The sequence below is a fragment of the Theropithecus gelada genome, chromosome 4 (assembly GCF_003255815.1).
Source record: "Theropithecus gelada isolate Dixy chromosome 4, Tgel_1.0, whole genome shotgun sequence".
NCBI lineage: Eukaryota > Metazoa > Chordata > Mammalia > Primates > Cercopithecidae > Theropithecus > Theropithecus gelada.
The window spans coordinates 142081766-142105210 of NC_037671.1; the positions used below are offsets into that span (position 1 = coordinate 142081766).

The window sequence follows — 23445 nt, forward strand, 5'->3', positions numbered from 1 at the left end:
AATTCTGTCTTACCTAAGCAAGACAGAGCACATAATTTATAATATAAAATAAGGCAGCTCCTGACCAGCTGTTATGTATTTTTACAGAAGAGCTGGCAAATGTAAGCATAAATTGCAGTAAGATATGCAAAATAAAGACTGGATGGCAAGGGGGGGATGGGTTAAAAGTGAAATAACCTATGAGAGACACTTCCGTAGAGATAGTTCCCATCTCAGTATGTGAAATGTTTATAGATAGATCCTAACAAGTATAATTTTTCTTAATGGAACTTGGTTCTGGGATTCCATCATGCATCATTTAAAAAAATCAAAATGGAATCTTCTCAAGATTAAAACAAGTATGTTAATTCAACAAGGCTTATTTCATTGTATACAAAAATATACAGTAGTTCCAGCTACTCAGAAGGCTGAAGCAGCAGGATTGAGCTCAGGAGTTGGAGGCTGTAGTGCACTATGATCAGGCCTGTGAATAGACACTGCACTCCAGCTGGGCAACATGGTAAGGCCCTTTCTCTAAAAACGATACATACATATATATATGTGTGTGTATACACACACACACACCTCTCAGGTATATATATTTGATAATCTGTTGTATTTTTACATTTTTCCTTTATTATGATTTTCTTAACTAGAGATTTTATATTTCAAGGAAGGAATGGCATGATGAAACCAATAAGATCTGGCTGGTCTTTCTGTTTCTTGTTACCAGATTCTAAATCTTTCCCCTTATCTGGCTCAGGATTCAGGTGTACAGCAGATAATTCCATTCCCATCAAGGTATTGACTGAGATTAAAAAAAAAAGGGGGGGTGACCCCTGAAACCCCACCTGCCTCACATTATGAATTCCTCACTGGCAAACAATACTCCCCATTGTCTTTGCTTCATTCATAGCTCACAGTGTCAAACCTGTTAGAGCCTGGAAGCAGCTGCCCAAACTCACTTAGATTGCAGTGAGCTGAGATCCGGCCACTGCACTCCAGCCTGGGCGACACAGCAAGACTCCGTCTCGGGAAAAAAAAAGAAAAAAGCAAAAAAGAAAGAAGAGAAACAAGAAAAAAGGGTAAACTGAAGTTAGGAGGAGATTCAATGTATCAAAGTATCATTTTATGTTTTTGAGTGTAAGAATACTCAATATTCTTATGGGCGTGAATTTACTTTATATTAAAAAATGGTAAAACCTACCATGTATTAGGTACTTTACATACTACAACTTATTATACACATTCAGTTAGGTACTTTCTCTACATGATAGAACTTAATATATACATTCAGTATACACTTAATATACACAAATATACCCAGTTTGATTCTCTCCATTTTTAAAGCCCAAGTTCTTTCCCCTAACATATGCTGCCTCAGAGAAAGCAAAGCCCCAAAGACAATCTCATTTGAGATTTTATCAGCTTGTTTATTTAGTTAAAAAAAGAAAAGAAAGAGGAAAAAAGGAACGCATGTATGAAATGAGTCTGTCTAGGGTATCCAAACATCACGAGGGGCCAGTATTTGCCATTGGAGGGGCTGTTTCTTCCTCTCCGCCTCCTTGCTTCCCTGCGCTGCACCTCTAGGTGAACCTTCAGCGTGCTGCGCGGTGATGCGAAGGTGAGGGCAGTGCGCAGAGGAAGTAAATGGGGACTGCAGGGGACCAGAGACGTGAGATAGTCCTTAAAATGCATATTTAATCTGTCCTTGTCACTTTCCACAGCCACCACCCTATTCAACTACTCAGTAATAACCTTGTAATTCTCCACTCTCCAATCTGCCCTCCCCAAACCCTTCTCGGTAGGCAGCTCCTCAGAGGATCACCGGGTGGAGTCCTTGTCCCTTCTGAACCTTCCGTGGCTGCTCACTGCTCCGAAGATCAAGTTAAACATCCTTGAGGTTGTTAACTGCACGTCCTGGCCCCTACTCTGTACAGTAGCTTCTACATCTGACCGTGTATCCACCTGTTCACCGTGCTTCAGCCACCTGGCCCTTTCCTCCAGCTTCTTTGCACAACTGGTCTGTTTTGGCTCCTGCTTTAATCTCAGCTTTGATGCCACATAGGCCTTTCCTAGCTGATTCCCGCCCTCACCCCCGTTACCCGCCATCTAATTAGAGCTCTCTAAATGTGCTTCAACAGCACCCTTCATGTCACTGATTGCAATTTGCATTGAATACTTGCCTGATTATTTTTAACGTCTGCAAGTGCCACATGGGTTTAGCCCTGCTCCTGACAAGCACACTGCTGAACTGAGTAACTTTTGAATGAATGAATGAGTGAAGGTCCTACTTGGCACTGTCATCATCCTATCATCAAAATATTTCGAGTCCCTCGGTGTTGCTATCCTTGGCATGCCCATCCCCGCGGGCTGGCAAAACCCTGGAGGGGGCAGCCTTCCAAGGCACCGCCGCGGACTCAGCCCCTCCAGGAAGGACTCCCCGCGCACCATGCGGCGAGGGGCGGGTCCGGCGGCGAGGTGTCCTGCTGCCTAGCAGGTTCACGTGTACTGGTGCAGGTGGGGAGGAGGGGAAGGAAGGAGCGCAGCAGGGAGCGCCAGATACGTGGAGGGGAGCGCGGGCGGCGCCTGGCTCGCCTCCGGCCTCGCCGTAGGTCACTGCCTGGGAGCGCGACTTCCTCCTCTGGGGGCCGACGTGCGGGGCGGGGAGGGGAGGGGCGGGGCGGGAGACGCCCCCGCAGGGCTGGGCTCAAAGCCGCCCCAATGGGATTCGGTGCGGGGCAGCGGCTGCGCCCCGTCCCGGCGCCGCGCTCTGCCGCGGAGGAGGCGGCGCGGCCCCGGCAGCCGCGGCGCGGGGTCCGTCGAGGGGAGGCCGAGCCTGCCAAGCTGGCGCCCAGCGGGGTCATGGTGCCCGGCGCCCGCGGCGGCGGCGCGCTGGCGCGGGCTGCCGGGCCGGGCCTCCTGGCCCTGCTGCTCACGGTCTGCGCCCCGCTCCGGCTGCAGGCGGAGGAGCTGGGTGAGTGGAGAGCGTCCGGCTGGCGGCGGGACCCGGGGCCCCGGGGGCGGGCTGCGGGCTGCGGGCTGCGGGGCGGGCCGGGCCGGGCCTCGGGGGACGGAGCGCGGGAGGAAGTCGGGCTCGCTGCCTGCTATCCGCGGAGTCCGGCTCTGCCCGCGGGGCTGGGGGCGAAGTAGGTTACTGCATTACGTATCGCTCCCCCACCAAACTCCTTCCTTCCCCCCAAACCAGAGAATCAACCTGGCGTCTCTGCACTTTCTTCGCCGCCCCCCAGCCCATTTCACTTAGTTTCCAGACTTCCTGACTCTGCTGGCCCCGTGAGAAGTGACCTGACCCCGAGGGTCGCCTTAGGGGACAGCCGTGTTTAGGGCGGGTTCTCTCCAGCCGCCTTTTGACAAAGCCGCTCCTCTGCCGGCGCTGGGCCCTGCCCTCCCTGCCGCTGCTCCTCCCGCGCGGGGTTGGAATCCTGGCGTGTGTGTTCTGGGCTCGTGCGGAATGGCCGGGGCACGTTTGCCGAGGTTGGCCTTGGACGCGGGCGAGCAGGCGGTGCTGCCACCTCCTCCCGAGTGTCCTGCTGGCGCCGCAAGTTGGAATCCTGTGGCTTCCTGTGTATCTGAGCGGGTAGACTCTCAGCCAGGCTGCTTTTTCTCTGGAGCTGGTCTTTGACTTGGAGTTAGACCTAATTAACCCACAACCGAGTTTACACTCTGTCTGTCCAGCAGATTAAAGCAGCAACCCCGTTAACCAGCCCTGGGTGTCCCTGTTTCATTCATCCTCATTAATCAGTGTTTTTTGGTTTTTTTTTTTTTTTTCATAGCAAGGGCCAGCTTTCTGCCGAGTTGTTTCAGTGTTTCCTCTCCTCCCTTGCTCCTGGCCCTAAATGCCTGAGCTTATTTAATGGCTCTGAGTCTATCCGGAGTACTTTGACAGCTCCCCCAGCCACCGTGCTTTCTGGTGAAACAACAATCAAGACTAAAACCGGTGCTGGCGTTTTTTTTTTTTTCACTGAACTATGCCTCCATTCTGAAACATTGATACTCGAGATGGTGGTGGTGGTTCCTAAGTTTATGTGACATACCAGTTTGTTTAAAAAACAAAATCCCTAAAACCCTGAAGTTATTTTGTCTGGTACTGTAGCACAGTACTAGGCAGACTGTAAAATTACAACAAATACGTAAGATTTTGTTAAATGCGTAGGACTTTTATAATGGATGTTTTAAATATTTTTATTTTTTTCTCAACTCACTGTTTGAAGGTGCACCTTTAATACTATATGTCTGTGAGAATCGTTCCAACAGTGTGTTCCTGTACTAATCTGGCCAAAGCTGTCACTTAATCTTTCCCAATAAAGTTTTAAATTTTGTATGGTCATCCAGGCTGTTAACTGGGCACTTTGTGAGAGCAGTTCTCTAGGAACAAGTGTGATTGCTTAGATTCTTTTTTAAAAATTATTATCATTATTATTATTTTTGAGACAGGGTCTCACTCTGTCGCCCAGGCTGCAATGCAGTGGCACAATCTCAGCTCACTGCAGCCTGAACCTCCTGGGCTCAAGCCATCCTCCCGCCTCAGCCTCCTGAGTGGCTGGGACTACAGGGGCATCCCACCACACCTGGCTAATTTTTGTATATTTTATAGAGACAGGGTTTAGCTATATTACGCAGGCTGGTTTTGAACTCCTAAGCTCAAGTGATCCGCCCACCCGGGCCTCCCAAAGTGCTGGGACAACAGGCATGTAGTTGCTTAGATTCTTACTGGGCTTCAAATCTGAAACTTTATTGCAGTTGACTGATGGAAGAAGATAGTATCATTGGAGTTTCCATGAAACATCCTATATGTTCAGGATGTTAAAAGAACCAGTGAAGGAGCAGATATTCAATCACACACAAAGAGTAAAGCTTAGATTTGAGACATTTACTGAAACACATCTAGGAATTCCAGTGCTGATACTTCTTGAGTGATATATCAGTTACTTTTGAATATTATTTTTGAATATTTCTCACATCTGTGATTTTCCCAACTAGCACTTGGTCACTTATTTTTTGAGTTTTCACGGAGTTAAGCATGCACTCCTATTTTTAGATCTTGAGATATACTTTTGGCTATCTAATTGGATGGTGGTCATAAATGATAGTAGTGCTTTCAGTGTTTAGGAGAGAGCAGCTTTGTCTGTTTTTGGCGAGAAGAAAATAGCAATTTTTGCATTTCAGTTTCATTGTTTTTGTAGTCAGCTTAACCTGGTGCTTCTTGGTTCTCCCAAGCTTCCCAACCTATCTGATCACGCATCTCCCTAGAGATGTAAAGTTCCCACCCCTTATTTTGAATCAAATTCTAGTGGGTGAAGCTTGGGAATATACACTTGGAAAAAGTTACCTCAGGTAATTCTGATTCTAATCAGCTATGAGACCGTGAAAACATTTTATAATGTTAGGGTTGTGATAAAATGCTACCATCTGTGTTACAAGCAATTTCGTGTTAGACTTTTATTTATTGTATGGTTTTAGGAAACAAATGCCATAATTTAACCTCAATGTTTATAAGCCTAATCAGTACAATTAATTAAATTTTTGTGTGTCAGAGTCTGATGACCTCATAAAGCTATACTGGGTCCTTTGTAGGGCAACTGTTTGCCTATCTGGTGTTTCTCTTGAATTACATTTTTAAAAAAGTGTCCACCCCTCCCGCTGTTTGCAGCCAGCCAGCTCCCAGGCATTTGGGTTTAGTGGCCAGAGCTTGGGATTATTTCGGCTCCTTATGGCCCTGTTCCTCTGGATCCACTTAACTAAAGGTACATATTTACATAGACTGTTTCACATAATTTTGACCTTTGATAATAAGACATTAAGTTGATCATTAGTTTTTATTCAACTTGTATAAATTCATAGGTCTGGATTTAGTCCAAATTTACCCTGACATAGATTTTTGTAGCATAAAATACCCTTCATTTGTGTAATGAATTTCTGCAACCTAAAACTCTCTGCTTCTCTGTCCACCACAAGATTTGCAAATGGTTATTAGCTAAAGTTTTCCCCCTTGTGATATAAATGAAGAATCAAAATGAGCGCTTGACCTCTGAGGAAACTTCTAAGTATAGATTCAAATCTTGCATACTTAAAAATTCTTCAAAACCCTCTGCCCAACTCTTAATTTGTTATTTAGAAGGTCTGCTGTTAAATCATCTGTCATTTATTTTGGGTTAGACATAGGATCAACTGATAGATGATGTTTTAGGTGAGTGGCTTTTTCAGAAGTCAGCACAAGTTTATTCAGTCACCTTCTGTACCAGTGTGTGCACTTACCCTTCTCTTGTCTCATCTGGACAGCCAGCCTTGTAGACTCTAAGATCCTGAGGGCAGAGACTGCGACTATATAGTCTTTGTCTTCCTAGTATCTGACAAAGGTGCTCAGTGTTCCTTGAGTTGAACTGAACAATCTCTTTGTGTTTAGGATATATTTTCAAATTACTTCCTAACTAGTGGAAACCAAGTAATAAAGAGCCTACTGACATTCTTTATAAAGGTGTACATCTGCTGCGTCTACTAATTAATTTTGTTTATCAAGCCCAGCTCTCTTGGCATCCTTATTTCTGTATGTAAGGATGCCTTTTAAATGAAAATACAGCAGAAAAAAGGGAACAAGCCAGCAGAACAATATGTACAATATCTTTTGGCTCTGGTAGATATAATTTGTACACTCAGAAACAGTAAGTTATATATTAATATTTCAGAGAGGAAAGAGGTTATGTTAAAGAATTCATTAAACAAATCAAATGATATGTTTAAAGCAGAATTCGAACTCTGAATAATGTCCCAAACGGCTTTTATTAACTTTTCATGTTACAATTTGAACCCTTTAGCCTTGTAGAACTGCCACAGACTTGAAAATCATATTTAAAAAAACCACAACTTGGAAACAAGTAAGGCATCTGACATTTATGAGGAATTACGTCTTATTTTTAAGACACATGGGGGCATTAATTTAATTGCAGCATTTAGCAAAGGTTTTAGTTGTGTTAAAGCAGAAAAAAAAATTCGTTCTGGGAAATATATCCCATGGCGTTTTAGACCTATTTCTATGTGTGTCTTAAAGCATGAAGTCAACTCTGTACATATTAGAGCAATTAGTTATTTTTCTTTATTAAAATAAATAAATCAATAAATGTTAGCTATCGTAGTATTCATTACTGTTTATTACTATTGATTTGACAAATATTGAGGCCTCTTTGTTCTGTCCCCTCCACTGCCCCTCTGACCTCATTCCCTGAAATGCTCCCCCATACTCAGGCCTCTAGCCGTATTTTTTTTGTTTTGTTTTTGTTTTTGTTTTTGTTTTTGTTTTGTTATTTCTCCAAAATGACAGGCACCATTCTACATCAGAACCTTTGCTGTTCTCTCTGCCTGGAATAGTCTTATTCCACAAATATCCACAAAGCTTGCTCCTCCTTCAGTGTTTGTTTAGATGTTGCCATCTCAGGGAGAACTTTCCTAACCACTTGAAACCCTCTCTTCATTTCCAGAACTCCATGTTCCCCTTCTTAGCTTTCAGTTTTATCTAGAGCAGGGATCCCTAAGCCCTGGGCCGCAGACTGGTGCCTGTCAGTGGCCCGTTAGGAGCCGGGCCACACAGCAGGACGTGAGCAACAGGTGATGGAGCATTACCACCTGAGCTCGCCTCCTGTCAGATCAGCCAGGCATTAGATTCTCATTGGAGCTTGAACCCTATTGTGAACTGCGTGTTTGAGGCATCTAGGTTGCCATGCTCCTTATGAGAATCTAATGCCTGATGATCTGAGGTGGAGCAGTTTCATCCTGAAACCATCCCCCTCCAACCCATCCCCATAAATGGAAAAATTGTCCTTCACGAAACTGGTCTCTGTTGCCAACAAGGTTGGGGACCACTGCTCTGGAGCACTTACGCTTTTCCAACAAAGTGTATAATTTACACTTTAAATTGTCTGCCTTCCTCCTACTAGAGTATAAGGTCCATGAGGAGTTTTGTGCCTTGAACAGTGACCATACTGGGGGCTCAATAGGCGATGGGGACTTAGTGAGGATGGGGTGAGAAGGCAGTGAAAACACAGTTCCTGCCCTGTAAGACTCAAACCTCACTCTAGTTAAGAAAGCAAAACCGGCTGGAGGCGGCTCACACCTATAATCCCAGCACTTTGGAAGGTTGAGGCAGACTTGAGCTCAGGAGTTTGAGACCAGCCTGAGCAACATGGCGAAAACCCATCTCTAGCGAAAATAGAACAAAACTAGCCAGGTGTGGTGGTGTCGTGTGGTCCCAGCTACTTGGGATGCTGAGGTGGGAGGATCTCTTGAGCCCGGGAGACAGTGGTTGCAATGAGCTGAGATTGGGCCACTGTATTCCAGCCTGGGAGACAGAGCAAGACCCAGTCTCAAATTAAAAAAGAAAAGAAATTAAAACCTGGACACAGCAAAGTAATGAAATTGTATGTCTAATCCAACGTTGAATGTAAAAGTCTGAAAGTATGTATGTAAAATAGAGAAATTCATTCTGGCATATTAGAAATTTGGCATTGAGGGTGAAGGGAAAAATATAGCCAGAATTTCAGATTGTTTTTTTTCATTAGACCGAGGAGTAGTTTTGCTTTTTTGCAAACTGAGGAGTCATGTGGATGTCATCTTCCAGATGTTCATTGTCTGCTTTGTATATTAAAAAAATAGTTGTTTGCTTTACTGGGTGAGGGAGACTTAATTTATGGGAAAAATAAAACAAACCCATGTGATGACTTCTTACCCGATGTGGAAATAGAGTCGTGACTGTGAGCCCTGGTATGCTGAATCTAGAACCAACTGCCAAATTTGCCTTTCAGTGGGAGTTGAAGAGGAGGGGTTTTCAGGGGTTGGGGGATAAACATTGCAGGATTCCCTAAGATCCATGAAAGCAGAGATGAATCTCAGCCTCTTCTTTCACCACTAGCACTCAGTACGGTGCCTGGCACATAGCTGGCTCCAGATAACTAGTTCCTGAGTCAGCGCATAAATGCTGTGGTTGAGATTTGAAAGAATTGAAAGGAGGATAATATTCACTATGTTATTTTAAACAGAAATTGTATATATGGCTATTGTGGAGCGTTAGGAAACACTGTGCATGTATTTAAGAAAATAACTAGGCTGGGCGGGGCGGCTAACTCCTGTAATCCCAGAACTTTAGGAGGCTGAGGTGGACAAATCACTTGAGTCCAGGAGTTCCAGACCAGCCTGGGAAACATGGCAAAACCGCTGTCTCTACAAAAAATTGCCAGGCGTGGTGGCACACGCCTGTAGTCCCAGCTACTCCGGAAGCTGAGGTGGGAGGATCCCTTGAGCCCGGGAGGCAGCTGTTGCAGTGAGCTGTGATGGTGCCACCATACTCCAGCCTGGGCAACAGAGTGAGACCTTGTCTCAAAAAGAAAAAGGAAAAAGAAAATAACTAAATTCAATTCTGAAAAGAACTGGGAATCTCCAAGAAAGACCCTTTTACAGGCAACAGCAGGAAAACTGCCATGAGTGAGGGACTGGCAGTCTTGAGATTAGAGGGAGGAGCAAATGATCCCCTGATTTAGACCAGGGGTCCCCTACGGTCTGCTAATGCTTACACATTTAGGGCATCAGGTGCCTACTTCCCCTCAAAGATCATTTGGGGACAGTGTCTAGGCATTTGTGACATCAGCACTGTGTTAAGCCATATTGTCGTGTATGACTTTACTGTTTACTGCCATTTCTACTTGATTTATTAATCTCATTAGCTGTTTCCTTAGGAGCTACATGCTGTGTAGTAATACACCTAATATTTGCAGAAATGTCTTGTGTCTTGTATATAATTATATATGATTGCATTAGTCTGTTCTGTGTTGCTATGAGAGAATATCTGAGGCTGGGAAATTTATAAAGAAAATAGGTGTATTTGGCTCAAGCTTCTGCAGGCTGTACAGGCATAGCATAAGCATGTGGTTGGCCTCTGGTGAGGGCCTCAGGAAGCTTGCAATCATGACAGAAGGAGAAGGAGAAGCGCGTGCATCACATAGTGAGAAACAGAGCAAGAGAGATGCTCTTAACCATCCAGCTCTTGTGTGAAGTAATAGCAAGAACTCACTCATCACCAAGGGGATGGTGCCAAGCCGTTCATGAGGGATCTGTCCCTATGATCCAATACCTCTCACCAGGCTCCACCTCCAGCATTGGGGATCATATTCCAACATGAGATCTGGAGGGGACAGAACATGCAAACCGTATCAACAATAATTTTAGGCTAGGTAGATCTTTTTGTAGGAAAAGCTGCAAAGGATAATACTGAAATAAGGTAACAGCTTAAGTAGCTCTGTGTTACCCCCATACCGCCTCCCTTTTAAAAATAGAGCTGTGCTTGAGCTTCTTTTTTAAAAAACAAAAAAGAATAAATTTCTCTTAGATTGCAGCTTTCTTCCCTACTTTCCCAATGATCTTCCCTAATGCTTACAACAGAAGCAGAGTAGTTGTGAAACAAAGTAGGGTGTCAATAAATAACATTGTCCTGATATATCATAATCTTGGAAACTGTTACACATAGGACCATTGAGGACATGTTTTGGTTCTATATATTCTTGTAAATACACACACACACACACCCCTATAGCAAATACATGTGTGTACATACACATTTACTATTGTTTTTATTGAATATTATGTAGACACAAAATTATAGACTATAAATAAAGGTATAAAGAACAACAATAAAACTAATACCTAGGTTCCCCCCTCTGCTACCTAGTCTGTGTATGCTTTTATATTCTGCTTTTTTAAACCTATGTTTTATTGAAAGTTTTTGTTACTTGGAAAAATTGCATCTTTTTATTTATTTTAGAATTTGCCTTGAAGTAAACCAAAAACTTATTTCTAAGTCATTTATTGCTACTGAGAAATATATAATGGGAAGGTGGAATTTTTGTCTGGGCAAACTTATAATCGATGTGTCTTGTCAATGTTTTTGTTTTATGTTATTCAAATAACTCTTTCTTACTAAGGGAGTCAGAAATAATTTGCCTGTTCATACTTTATTTGAGAAAAGCACATAAGTTTAAATATACTAAGTGTCAGAAAGTTAAGGTGTATTTTTTTATCCTTCTTTGGTGAGATTCTTCATTTGAATGGATCAGGCTTGTTCATTGCTAGACTATTTGGAGTTTATCTTTGTTGAGACCCACATTACTTTTTATAGTCAGCATCTTCAAACTCAAATTATAACTGCTATTGTGGCCTTTTTATTCAGTGTTCAACATGTTTACATTTACTGAAAAAGAATAGTCTTTATTTTCTTTCATCACAAAATTAAAATCCTTGAAAACTAATAATATATATAGCGTCATTTTTGCATTTGAGCACATTTAGTGGCTGTGCTTAAAGGTGGTGTGTAAATGATTTTTATGAAGCACAGTATTCTTGAAAAACAAAGGAAAGAAAATCTTTATTTCACTATTTCTGACAGAAAACAAGACAAAAGGATATTAAAAGTGTGATGTCCAGTTAAATTTGAATTACCAAGGCGTAAACTTTCCTACAGGGAAAATAGATAAACATCTGTGCGTTTTGTTGCCTAACTTTTAAATGGCTGAGTGGATTTAATTCGGCCTTTTTATTGCTTTTCACAAAAGAAAGTTTACCTCATATGAAAATGTGGTTGATTTCAGCCCAAAAGAGAAAACTTGTAGAGACTTAATAACCCATGGGACCACTAGAACATGAGGTTCATGTATTGAATGCTTCCATTCTGAGGATTTTAGAATGGAGGCTGCTCATTTTGAGAATAAAATGAACCAAAGTTTGCCCCCACCCTGCCCACCATTTTTTTGGGATCCCTGGAAAGCTCCGGGGCTTTGCCAAGAGACTAAAATAAGAGATGGCCTATTGCAGACAGAGAAATGGCCCTGTCCCTACTGTTGCTGCCGGCTCAGAAGGGTCTACAAGTCTTTTGAGACTCCAAAATCTGTTAATAAACTAAAAATTTATTAAGGATTTCTTGACTTTTTTCCTATTTCATTTGAATCTCTAAATATTTCCTTGCATAGCCACAATGTTATGAGCACACCTAAGAACACTAATAGTTGTTCTTTAATATCATCTAATACTCAAGTCATATTCACATTTCCCAAGCTGTCCTAGACATGTCTTTTAACCTCTGGTTTGTACAAACAAGGATCCAAACAAGGTCTACATATTAGTTATTATGTCTCTTTAGTCACTTTTAATCTGTTGCTGACCCCCACCCACATACTTTTTCTTTTCCTGCAAGGAAACCAGGTTCAGTTGTTCTGTGACACAGCTCACATCCTACAGTGTACTCACCACTTCAGAGTAGTTTATCTTTTACTTGGTGCATTATCCGTGTATTTCTGTATAAGCCCGAAATCTGACCTAACGACTTGATTAGATTCAGACTAAGTGTTTTTGGTAAAAGTACTCAAAGGTGCTATGTACTTCTAATTGTATCACAATAGGACGCATATATTATTATTATTGTGATTATTGCTCCACTTTTAGTGATGCTCAGAATCACCAGTGACTTTAAGAAGTGACACATTGATCTCTCCATTATAAAACTGCCATTTCTCTATGACTTACAAGTAATTTTTGGAATGTTAGTTTCTTACTCAATAAAAGTACTTCCCCATCAACAATTCACTCTAGGGTTTAAGCATCCAATCACTGTTGTTGCTTGTCCAGTCTGGTTTTTCATATAGACAAATTTTAAACCTCTATCTTCATATGTATTTTGAATCATTGTATGTTTTTTACATCGAATTTAATCCCAACAATTCTGAGAGCTGTTGAGGGAACTGAGATTCAGAGAAACAATTATTTACCAAGACACATTTACTTTGTGTGTCCGAAGTGGAACCCAGGCACGTACCTTACAATTCTAAATGCGTTGAAATGGTTTCCTGCCCTTTGTCTCCAAGGATACCCATCATATGTTCCTATCCAGGGGAGAAAAAGTTAGGAAAGAAGTCATGGGGGAACACAGTTTGAGGGGGTTACTTATGCAATTAAGCCTGAAATTCACAGTCTTTGGTTTCTCTTAGAGGTGATCACATTTGCCATAGAAATACTAAGATTTTTTAAAAGTCCCAGCTGGCAGCTAACCATTGCTTAAGAGTATTGCAATACATCCAGCAGTGCAGAATATGGAATGTGCAAAAGTAGTACAATTTTCAGGACTGGACTGTGATATGAGTTTTATGAGATTTATTTTTTCTCTCTCATGTTTCATACCTTATTAGATGTATGATAAGATACCATCTGTCTCCCTACTGAGATTTGCTATTTTCTTGTCAGTAAACCTTGATTGCTTGTTCCCTGAATATGGTGCATAAACCTACGCTTGCACAAACCTTCTCATCCTATTTCTTTGTTTATTTTCCACAGAATGCTCAAGTAATTTCTGAATTGACACTTTTATCCAGGTTTCAGAAATGTCATTTTGGCTTAACTATAGATCCTGGAACTTATTGTTGTCTGTCCTAGACATATAAATGAAATCTGGAGTGAAAATAAGTATCAGATACAGATGTGTTCCAATTGCAGGAATAGATATTAAAATTAAACCATAAAAACTTTTATCTTGAGGATTTTCTTTCACTTTAAAAAATATTCATGGCAATAGAATATATCTTACAGGATCCAATAGAATAGTCACTAATAAGAGCTTTTTGGAAATGTAGTATTTCCAGACCCTGCATTTTGACAAGATCCCCAGGTGATTCGTTTGCATACTGAAGTGTGAGAAGCAGCACTTCAATACACTGACACCTTCTTTTACAAAGCATCTTTCAGGAGCTAAGCAAAGTGAACAACTTTTGTTGGAAGTAAAATAGGCACCTCTCATTAGACCTTTCCCTTAACAGTCTAGTAAAGAGTACTTCGATGATTAAAAAAACGGGATGATAGAACTTCTCATATCATCATTTTTACAAAAAAAAAAACCCTCCTAATTAAACATGACTGTTTTTCTCATGTTAATTTTGAGACAAAAAGAGTATGACTACAAAAAACTAAATGTCAGTTATGCTGCTCAGCAGTAATGTGAGGTTGGACAATGTCTTAAATATCGCTACCTCAGTTTTGTCACCACTTAGGCAATAGTGGCCTTAGAGCATGTGATTCCATTCCATCGTCTTTGAAGTCAGACTAGTTTCAGGTTAGGATCTGATCCCAGCCCAGCCACATGGGCTGAGTTACTCTGCATCTCAGAGCCTTGACTCCTTCACACACATAATAGAGATAATAAGAGGGATGTGTGGTGAAGAAAGGGTATTGTGGGCTTCAGTTTTGTTGTATAGGAGATGTCCTATCTTATAAGCTACTGGGTATACACTTTGATGTTTGTGAAATTACTCTTTGTATATGTATATCTGTATATATATGTGTGTGTGTGTATATATATGTGAAATAATTTGTAATCAATTTTTAAAAACTATCATCAGATATGGTTGTCATGAAGGCTAAATAAGGTAATATAAAGTCCTTAGAACACTGTATCTGCTACTTTTTACAACGAATTTCTGGTAAATGCTAGTTTTTAGTAAGGGCCCTTTCATCATTTTATTTTTTTCCTTTCCCAATAACTTTTTGGCTCTCAATTTTTAAAAAACTATTATCTGTGAAAGTGAAGACTCACGTCTATGTGCAAAGGAGAAATGTTTACAGTTTTAATTTATAAAACTCAGTTTAACTTTGTCTTTACATGGTAATATTGGATTTTCTGGACTCCATAGAGAAAAGTCAATATCAGCATTATACTTTATCTGAATACTGGCAGTATGCATATTTAACATGAAACCAAGGTTAGAAAGATAGCGTGTTCTAGTGGCAGGAAAGATTTCTTGAGTTACCTTCAGCTGAAGCAGTGGCAGCTTGGATATTACATCAGCATCCTGACATTAGTAACAAAGGTCAGCAGCCTCTTTTCTCTGACTTCCTTATTCTAAGCATCTATTGAACAGAGATAAAACAGTTCTCTTAGAATTGTTTTGCTGTACAAACAAGTTTTTTTTCCTTAAAAGTCTTTGAAATTAAGAAACTTCTCTTAACCAGTGTGTCCAATTTGTTGTAGATGCCCACAAAGCAATTATAACTTAACAACAACAGTGGGAAAAGTCTTGCTTTTGAATCGAGTCACATAATATAATTTCAGTACCATTTTTAGAACTCCAGAGGCCAGAGTCCACTTCTCCACATAAGATCTTTAATCCCAGAAGCCCTATCATAGGACGTCTCTGTGTGTCCCACTTGCGAGAGTCTAACCCAGGAGTTCACCAGTATGTCTCACAGAACACTACTCCCAGGAGATGCCCCAAGAGGAAAGAGTTTTCTGGGAAATGCTGTAAACTGCAACATGCATCAGAGCTTCACTGTGCACTCTAAGGGCTTTGAGATGTTCTGTGGTAAAGAAAAAGGTGGGATTCTGCAAGCTTACTGACCTTGCAGCTCTTTTGAGGAGGGCGAGGGCATAACCTCCTGGTAAACCGCCCAGACTAATACCACAGTGTCTACTTCAGGACATGCTGACATAGCAGTAAGTGGGCATTAGATAAATACTGGGAAATGCATTCTAATTAGACTTTCTCAGCCGATTAAAGCACACGCACACAGCCTCATTCATCTTCACCACACCCAGTTATGGTTGGTAATTTTACAGATGAGGAAAATTGATACACACTAGATGGGGGATTTCTTAGGATCATACAGCCAATGGGTAATGGCATTTGGACAAAGTCAACTAATTCAAAGCAATATTTTTGATACTTTAATAATGTGTAGAATTTTAAGATAAAAGTAGTAGCAGTTAATGTATTGAACTTTTACTATATGGTTGCCTCTTTGCTTGATACTTTGCTTTTATTAGCATTCTCCCTTTTAATGCTCATGAAATTGGGCACTATTGTTGTCTTTATATTGCAGATGATGGAATTCAGTTTTACCTTAGAGAGGTAAAAAGACTCACCCAAGGCCACAAAACCGGTGTTAGGCAGGGCTGTGCCAGAATCCAGGTTGTAACCGTTATGCTCTGTCACCTCCCAAGTATATGGAAATAATTTATGAATTAGGAAATGATAGGTGTGTCAACTCTCCTCCCCCACATCCACAAGCCTCCTACTAATCTTTTGCTTTTCAGCAGAAGTCTCAAGACTGGAGAGTGACCAAGAACTGCAGTGTTCACTGATTTTACATATAGCACATTAAAGAATAGCATTGGCTAGATTTGGGGATTTTTTTCCATTGGCAGCAAATTAGGAATCTTTTAAATATTTTAACATGGTAATCATCGATGTCTTTGGACACTGATGGAAGTAATCCCACATTATTTAGGGAATCAGAGAGGAATCATAGATAGGACCTCTTGAAATGATTTGGTTCATTTTCATACATTCAGATTGATTTATTTTAAGTGATACTTTTAGCTGATAGGAATGTTGAAAGTTTCCACGGAGAGACTTTTGACAGATTCCTTGTGTTTCCTTTTATTTTACTTTCAAATGTTTCATCTGCTGAGTCAACAGCATTATCAACCTCATTAGATCACTAGTCATATCATTAGCATCTATTTTATATGTGGTGAGAATAAAGTTGAAAGAGATTGTCAGTTTTATAAAACATGGCCATGTGTTTCTAGTCTATAGCTGTAACTTCTTTCAGCATAGTATTATTATCTTTATTCCTTTCAGAAAAACTAAATATTTTGAATAATTATTTGGTTTTTTCATTACAAGTTCTGTTTTGCCTTTGTTCATCCTCACATAGCAACTGAGGCCCTTTTGCCCCTGTTTTTCTTTTGCTTCTGACAGCATGCAAGGTAAAAAGCTAAGCACAATTGAAGAAGAGCAAAGTTTCTAAGGCTGAGAATGGAATTAATGATACCTTGGAAAATCTGTTTGCCCTACCATCAGACAAAACTCTGTAATAACTGCAAGCTCTCCTTTGTGGTTGAAAAGATAGTAGTCATCAAGAGCTCACTTGATCTTAGACATGGGAAGAAATTTTCTCACACCCACACATGGATGATTGTATATGTGTTGAGACTTGTTGTAACTTGAATATTAGAAGAGCAAGGATACAACTAATGAAATCATGTTTCTAGAAATGGTTTTACTCTTGTGATATTTTAGAGCACTCTTTCCTAAGTTGCAGGTTGAGACCCATTAATAGGTGATGAAATCACTTCAGTAGGCACAACCAGTATGCTTTAACAAAAACAAAAATGAAACCTAATAGAATAGGAAATAATCACAGTGCATTACATATAATAAAATAATTGTATCATTTAATTTTTGTTCATTGTTTATGCATGTGTATGCATATGTGATTACTTGGGGTGTGATAAAAAAAATCTGTTCTAACTATAGGCCATAATAATAATTTTTTTAAAAAGCTTGAGTTTTCTGTCTTACTCTAGGGACTAGTTAATAATCAATCTAAAAAGTGTATTTGCACTATTCATTTTACTCCACCCAAATCATTCTCCAAGAAGTACAATTCAGTTACAAGTTTTCTTTTAAAGTCTAATCATGCTTTCTAGTATTGCAGAACTTAGTCCATACCAGGTATATCTTACTTTTTGCTTTTCTTTTAGTGGAACATGATTTCTTATCAAAGGGAAGTAGTTTTTTAGGGAAGTTATTGTTTTCCTTTCGTAGTGGATGGAATCAAAGTAGACTAAATAAAGGATTGGCTTGTGTATACAGGCATCTAGGATTTGTTCTAAGCTTATTTAGAAAGTAGCATGTATATCCACAATCCCTGAATAGCGGATGTTAAAGGCTAAAAGGTAAAGACCTATCCATTAATTTCAGGCATTTAGAGAATAGATATTGAGTCCATATCTCTATATTTGTACATGTCAAGTTAGTCTCAATAATTTACTTGTTAATATATGTTTCTCCTCTTGACTGTGGACTTCTTGAAGTGAGAACTACAGTATACTAAGTTCCTAGTTGTTTGTTTCCTGAAATTTTAATGACAGTCCGAGACTTCTTCCTATCTGTATTATGAGGCTAATGTTGAAAGTAGCCTTTAGTGTTACAAAGAATGTTAGGTGAATTTGGTAGGTTTAATTTTATTATTTTTCTGCTTTATATGTATTCATATTATAGAAAATTCAGAAGATAAATGTATAAATAAAATGAAAATCACTTGTAAACTTATACCATAGAAGTAAACACTTTAAATATTACATATCTATGCGTGTACAATATATTCTGTTTTAAAGTGTTTTTATGTTAAATATTCTTCTAAAACATGAGTAACTTCCTTAACATCACATTGCTTGGAGATATCAGTTTGGCTGTTCTTTTCTAATTTAGATTGTTTCCAAATGTTCAGTATTAAAATCTGTATACTTAAATTCTATACATAGATCACTTTGGGAATTCTAAAATATTCATGAATACTTGCACCTTTTTCCAGAATCTAAGCTTCATACATCAGTTTTATTCTTGTACATTGTTTTGAGGAAGTGGTGGTCAGTGTCACAAACCAGCTGTGGCTCCAAACAGACACCAGGATTTAGGCCCATTACAGAGAGACCACCCTGGAAGTATTCTATAGTCGAGAGGAGCTTTCAGTCTAGAAGAGGAGGAAATGATACTTAGTTTAGTCATCATGTGCTTTGGCAAGAAATTACAGTCGAAAGGAAGGAACAGATAAACATTGTGTAGTAGCCACTTTGAAGAGTGGTCAGATTCCGTATGGCAAAACTTCCTCCTCCCCTTTTCATTGCCCGTTCCCCCTATTTTGATGTTAGATAGGTGGCACTTTACTGTGTCACTGCCCACAACCCTACTTGGAGTTTAGTCATAAGACCGTGGTTTTATTTTTTTCCCTTAAAGATGGATCTTTATTTCTTTTAATTTTTAATATTTTAATTTAATATTTCTTTTAATTTTTAATTTTAATATTCTTAGAACCGTGAGCCCTCATCATTCAGCTATAGCAACCGTCAACATTTCTCCATATTTTTTCATTTATTCTGCTTCTCCCCTTTTTTTCCAGGTGTTTTAAGGCAAATCCCAGACCTTATGTCATTTCAGCCCTACGTATGTCAGTAGGCATCTCTCAAAAAAATGGCATTTTCTTATGTAGCCTCGATACTACTATCTCACCTAATAAAATTAATAATCATCTGAAATTATTTAATATCCCAATTATCTATTTAAAAGATTTTATAAGGTTGGTTTTTCAAATCAGGATTCAAGCAAGTCTCACTTAATTGTTATGGCACATAAGTGTCTTTTAAATCTAAAATAAACACTTCTTTATGTGTGCCTCTTCATTTAATTCAATCCTGAAGAAACTAGGTCAACTGTATTTCATAGAGATCTTTTTATTGCAGATCTGTTTAAATGCTTTAATTAAAAAAAAAATTAGGCCAGGTGCAGTGGCACACACCTGTAATCCCAGCATTTTGGGAGGCCAAGGCGAGAGGATTGCTTGAGCCTAGGAGTTCCAGACCAGCCTGGGCAGCATAGTGTAGCCCCTGTCTCTACCAAAAAAAAAAAACAATCAGCTGGGTGTGGTGGTGTGCGCCTGTAGTTCCAGCTACTTGGAAGGCTGAAGTGGGAAGATTGCTTGAGCCCCAGAGGTCGAGGGTGCAGGGAGCAGTGATTGTGCCACTGCATTCCAGCCTGGGTAACAGAATGAGACCCTGTCTCAAAAAAAAAAAAAAAAAGAAAAGAAAAAGCATACAGGATAACAAAATACAAAGAGTATAAAAAAGTATAAAATAGAAAAAGTAAAAGCCTCCTTACTTCCATCCTCAGCCAGGCAAACTTGATTTACATTCTTTTTTCAATTCTTTAATTAGCCTTTTTATTTTCAGATCATTGTAGATCACATGCAATTGGAAGAACTAACACAGAGAGATATTGTATACCTTTTCCCAGTTTCCCTCAATTATAACATCTTTGCAAACTACAATACCATATCACAACCAGGATATGACATAAGACAAAGAAGATAAACAAATAGATTTTTAAGTAACTTTTGTCTTCTTTGTCAGTTATTGTCAATTAGAGAGTCAGGCTATGAGAGGTAGGCTACCTGAGTGTCAGAATGAGGTCATAAGAATAATGCTTCTCCCCATCTCTACTAAAAATATAATTAGCTGGGCACGGTGGTGCCTGCCTGTAATCCCAGCTACTCAGGAGGCTGAGGCAGGAGAATCACTTGAACCTAGGAGGCGGAGGTTGCGGTGAGATGAGATTGCACCATTGCACTCCAGCCTGGGCAACAAGAGCGAAAATCCATCTCAAAAGTAAATAAATAATGCTTCTCCATTGGTTTTCATGTGTATGCATCTCCCTTCTTCAACACATGACATTGTAGGCATTTTGTCTCCCTAGCAGTTTTTCATTTTACCCTTTGGTGTCTTTCTACCTAATCGTTTGAAATCACCCAAACTGTGGGAAATTCCTGATGTGGTTAATACCCATGGAATAAACTTATTATATTAGTCTTGCCACAGAAAACTCCATAAATAGTCTACTTCCATAGGTTAGAGTGATATTAGAACTTCTGATGACAGTTTGCTTTTTAATAAATTAGGACTTAGCACTTATTTTGCGATTCAGGTCTTTGGCAGAACAAAGACTCATGGGGTTTTGTTCTGATAGTTAATGGAAGAGAGAAATTTTCCCAAGGAAGTACAGATCCCCAGGCAAAGTAACGATGGAAATGTTGACGATTTGAACTTGCCTGCCTTGTGCCAGCATTGCTGGGTAAAGAAGTTTCCTCTTGGGCCTTAGAGTGGAAGTGGTGGAAGAGAAATATAATTACAGGGCTGAATAAAAGTGATACCCTGGCCGGGTGCAGTGACTCACACCTGTAATCCCAGCACTTTGGGAGGCCGAGGTGGGCGGATCACGAGGTCAGGAGATCGAGACCATCCTGGCTAATACAGTGAAACCCCGTCTCTACTAAAAATACAAAAAATTAGTCCGGCGTGGTGGCGGGCGCCTGTAATCCCAGCTACTCAGGAGGCTGAGGCAGGAGAATGGCTTGAACCCAGGAGGCAGAGGTCGCAGTGAGCTGAGATCCGGCCACTGCACTCCAGCCTGGGCGACAGAGCGAGACTCTGTCTCAAAGAAAAAAGTGACACCCTAAGATTTTCCTTTGCTGACACATGTTACTTTAAAAAAATAAAATTTAGAATATGATAGTCACATGTAGGTTGATTCATATAATTGCTCCTTATTTTATTTAACTGTGTTTTCTGGAAAAAAAAAAAGTTTTTCTCTTCTTTTATGAAAGGAGAATTTCATAGTCCTAAGAAAAGTGACATTTAAATATTTGAACAGGAGATTTCTTGGTGGCCTGGAGAGGTTGTGTTGTGTTTATATTTAGATGCATATTCGTTTGTACTAATTACCCTAGGATTGCTTTATGGGGGTGCTCAAAATACATGCTTACAAAGGTAGGGCAGGTAATAGAAGTAACAAGGACCTGGTGAAGAACTAAGGTGTTTGGCTCCTTTTCAGGGACAGCCACTATATCACTAGCCCTGTGAGAATGGCCGATCATGTGGTTGCCACGTCTTTCAGTTTTTGTTGTTGTTGTTGTTGAGATGGAATCTCACTCTGTCACCCAGGCTGGAGTGCAGTGGCATGATCTCAGCTCACTGCAACCTCTGCCTCCTGGGTTCAAGCGATTCTCCAGCCTCAGCTTCCCAAGTAGCTGAGATTACAGGCTCGCACTACCACGCCTGGCTAATTTTTGTATTTTTAGTAGACACAGGGTTTCACCATGTTGGCCAGGCTGGTCTCGAACTCCTGACTTCCGGTGATTCGCCCACCTTGGCCTCCCAAAATGCTGGGATTACAGGCATGAGCCACCACTCAGAGTTTGTCCTTCAGTTTTAAAGAGAAACTATAATTGTATTTTTTATTAAAGCCCTTTAAAGCCAACAAAGAATTCAGATTTTAAATCAAAGCCCTGTGCACTGTGTGCTCCTGCACAGTATGCTTCTCTCTAGTATCATTTTCATTTAATTCTTGGCAATTTTATGTTTACCAACTGCCAGGGAGCCCAAGGAATTTAGCTGTCACCTCACACTTAACCAGACTTACAACCTTTATCCCTAAACCTGCTCCCTCTCTGGACTCTTTTTGCTGTTTATATTGGCCTCAGTGTTCCAGTCATTTCTGAACTGAACAAGGCCTTGGTGTTTTTTCTTCTCTTGTCCTTCCCACTATAATTCCCCAAAACCTGAGTCTGTTGATTTTGTCTCAAGAATTTCCCTGTCTTCTGTTCCCTTCCTTCCTGTTCCAGCCACCCCTGTTGCTAGCCCGCCTACTGCTCCTCTGATCCAGATTCTGTCCCCATTCTAGTTCCTGTAGCATTGTCCAGCCAGGTTGATCATCTTTTTCTAATACCTCTTTTGTTATCTTCCTACTCCAAAAATTCTATGTGTGCTTGTTGCCTACTGTGTAAATTTCACTAATTCTGCCTAGATCTCAGGGCTGCATAGTAGTTTTATCTTGGCTGTCTAAATTTCCCCCCGGCACTCCTTAACCCATTGATCCATTAAAGCCAACTCTACTTCCCCAATTCAGCCCCCTTTCCGGGGCTGCCAGGAATCTTGTGGGAGTTTCTGGATAATGGGTAGATCCTTTCCCTAGGCCTTGGCTGTTGAGGTGACGTAGATTCTGGAGTTTTTAATTTTTTTTTTTTTTTTTTTTTTTGATAAACCTCTATTACCATTTGGCCCTGACACCTCAAGGCAAGAAGGAAGTGGAATAAAGGAAGACTCCAGGTGAATCCAGCTCTAACTGGGGAAGATGCTGAGAGGGAAGAAGGCTGCTTTGAAGTCCTCAGATTCCCAGTATACCCAAGTTGAGGCTTCTCCATCAGAGACTTTGGGACGGAGAGGTCTTATTTTACTACCTTTGAGAGTTCCTACTTCAGCGGCTTTCTGCCTCTCTCCCTCCAGCTGAGACCAGAAATTTTTGCTTTGAAACGTGAAGCTATACTAACCACAGGCATTTTGCAACCTAAATGCAGCGTATGCTCATTCTCCTTGCAGCCCACCTAGTTGTGCATGTCCTTAGATAGTTGTGTGACCGACTTGGTCACTTTAATCAACTAGAACAACTTGTAGGTTAATAGGTGAACTTCCCTATTCAGAAAAGTCTTCAGATAATGTCTTGTTTTGATGAAATGCTGATAATTTGCTGAAACATTCTTTCTTGCCTCTCTCCTTTGCATTTTGTTTAGACCCCTGATGTATATAACACATAGCACCTAGACTTACAGTTATCTGAATGTGTGACTATTTGCCATTTTACTCTGAGTTCTATGAGGTAACAAGTGCTGCTTTTGTGTTCCCAGCTTTTAACACCATGTCTGGTTATGAAAAGCACTCAACAGAGTAGATCCTTGACATTTTCTGATTGTACATCCCAAGTCTATGAGGAACCTTAGAATCTGTGACTGTCATTAACTACGACATACATTTCAAAT

At 40.4% G+C, this 23445-nt stretch overlaps 1 protein-coding gene across 2 annotated transcripts in view; it reads left to right on the top strand.

Moving 5' to 3' along the window:
- The first annotated feature begins 2672 nt into the window (after positions 1-2672).
- The window catches only part of DCBLD1 (discoidin, CUB and LCCL domain containing 1), an 86632-nt gene continuing 65859 nt past the window's right edge, over positions 2673-23445 (top strand). Inside the window, exon 1 of one of the 2 annotated variants that reach the window (XM_025382357.1) lies at positions 2673-2956. In XM_025382357.1, the coding sequence (XP_025238142.1) occupies positions 2704-2956 (253 nt within the window). In that variant the 5' untranslated portion in view covers positions 2673-2703. The remainder of the gene's footprint in view (positions 2957-23445) is intronic. The other variant, XM_025382356.1, reaches the window with a different exon arrangement.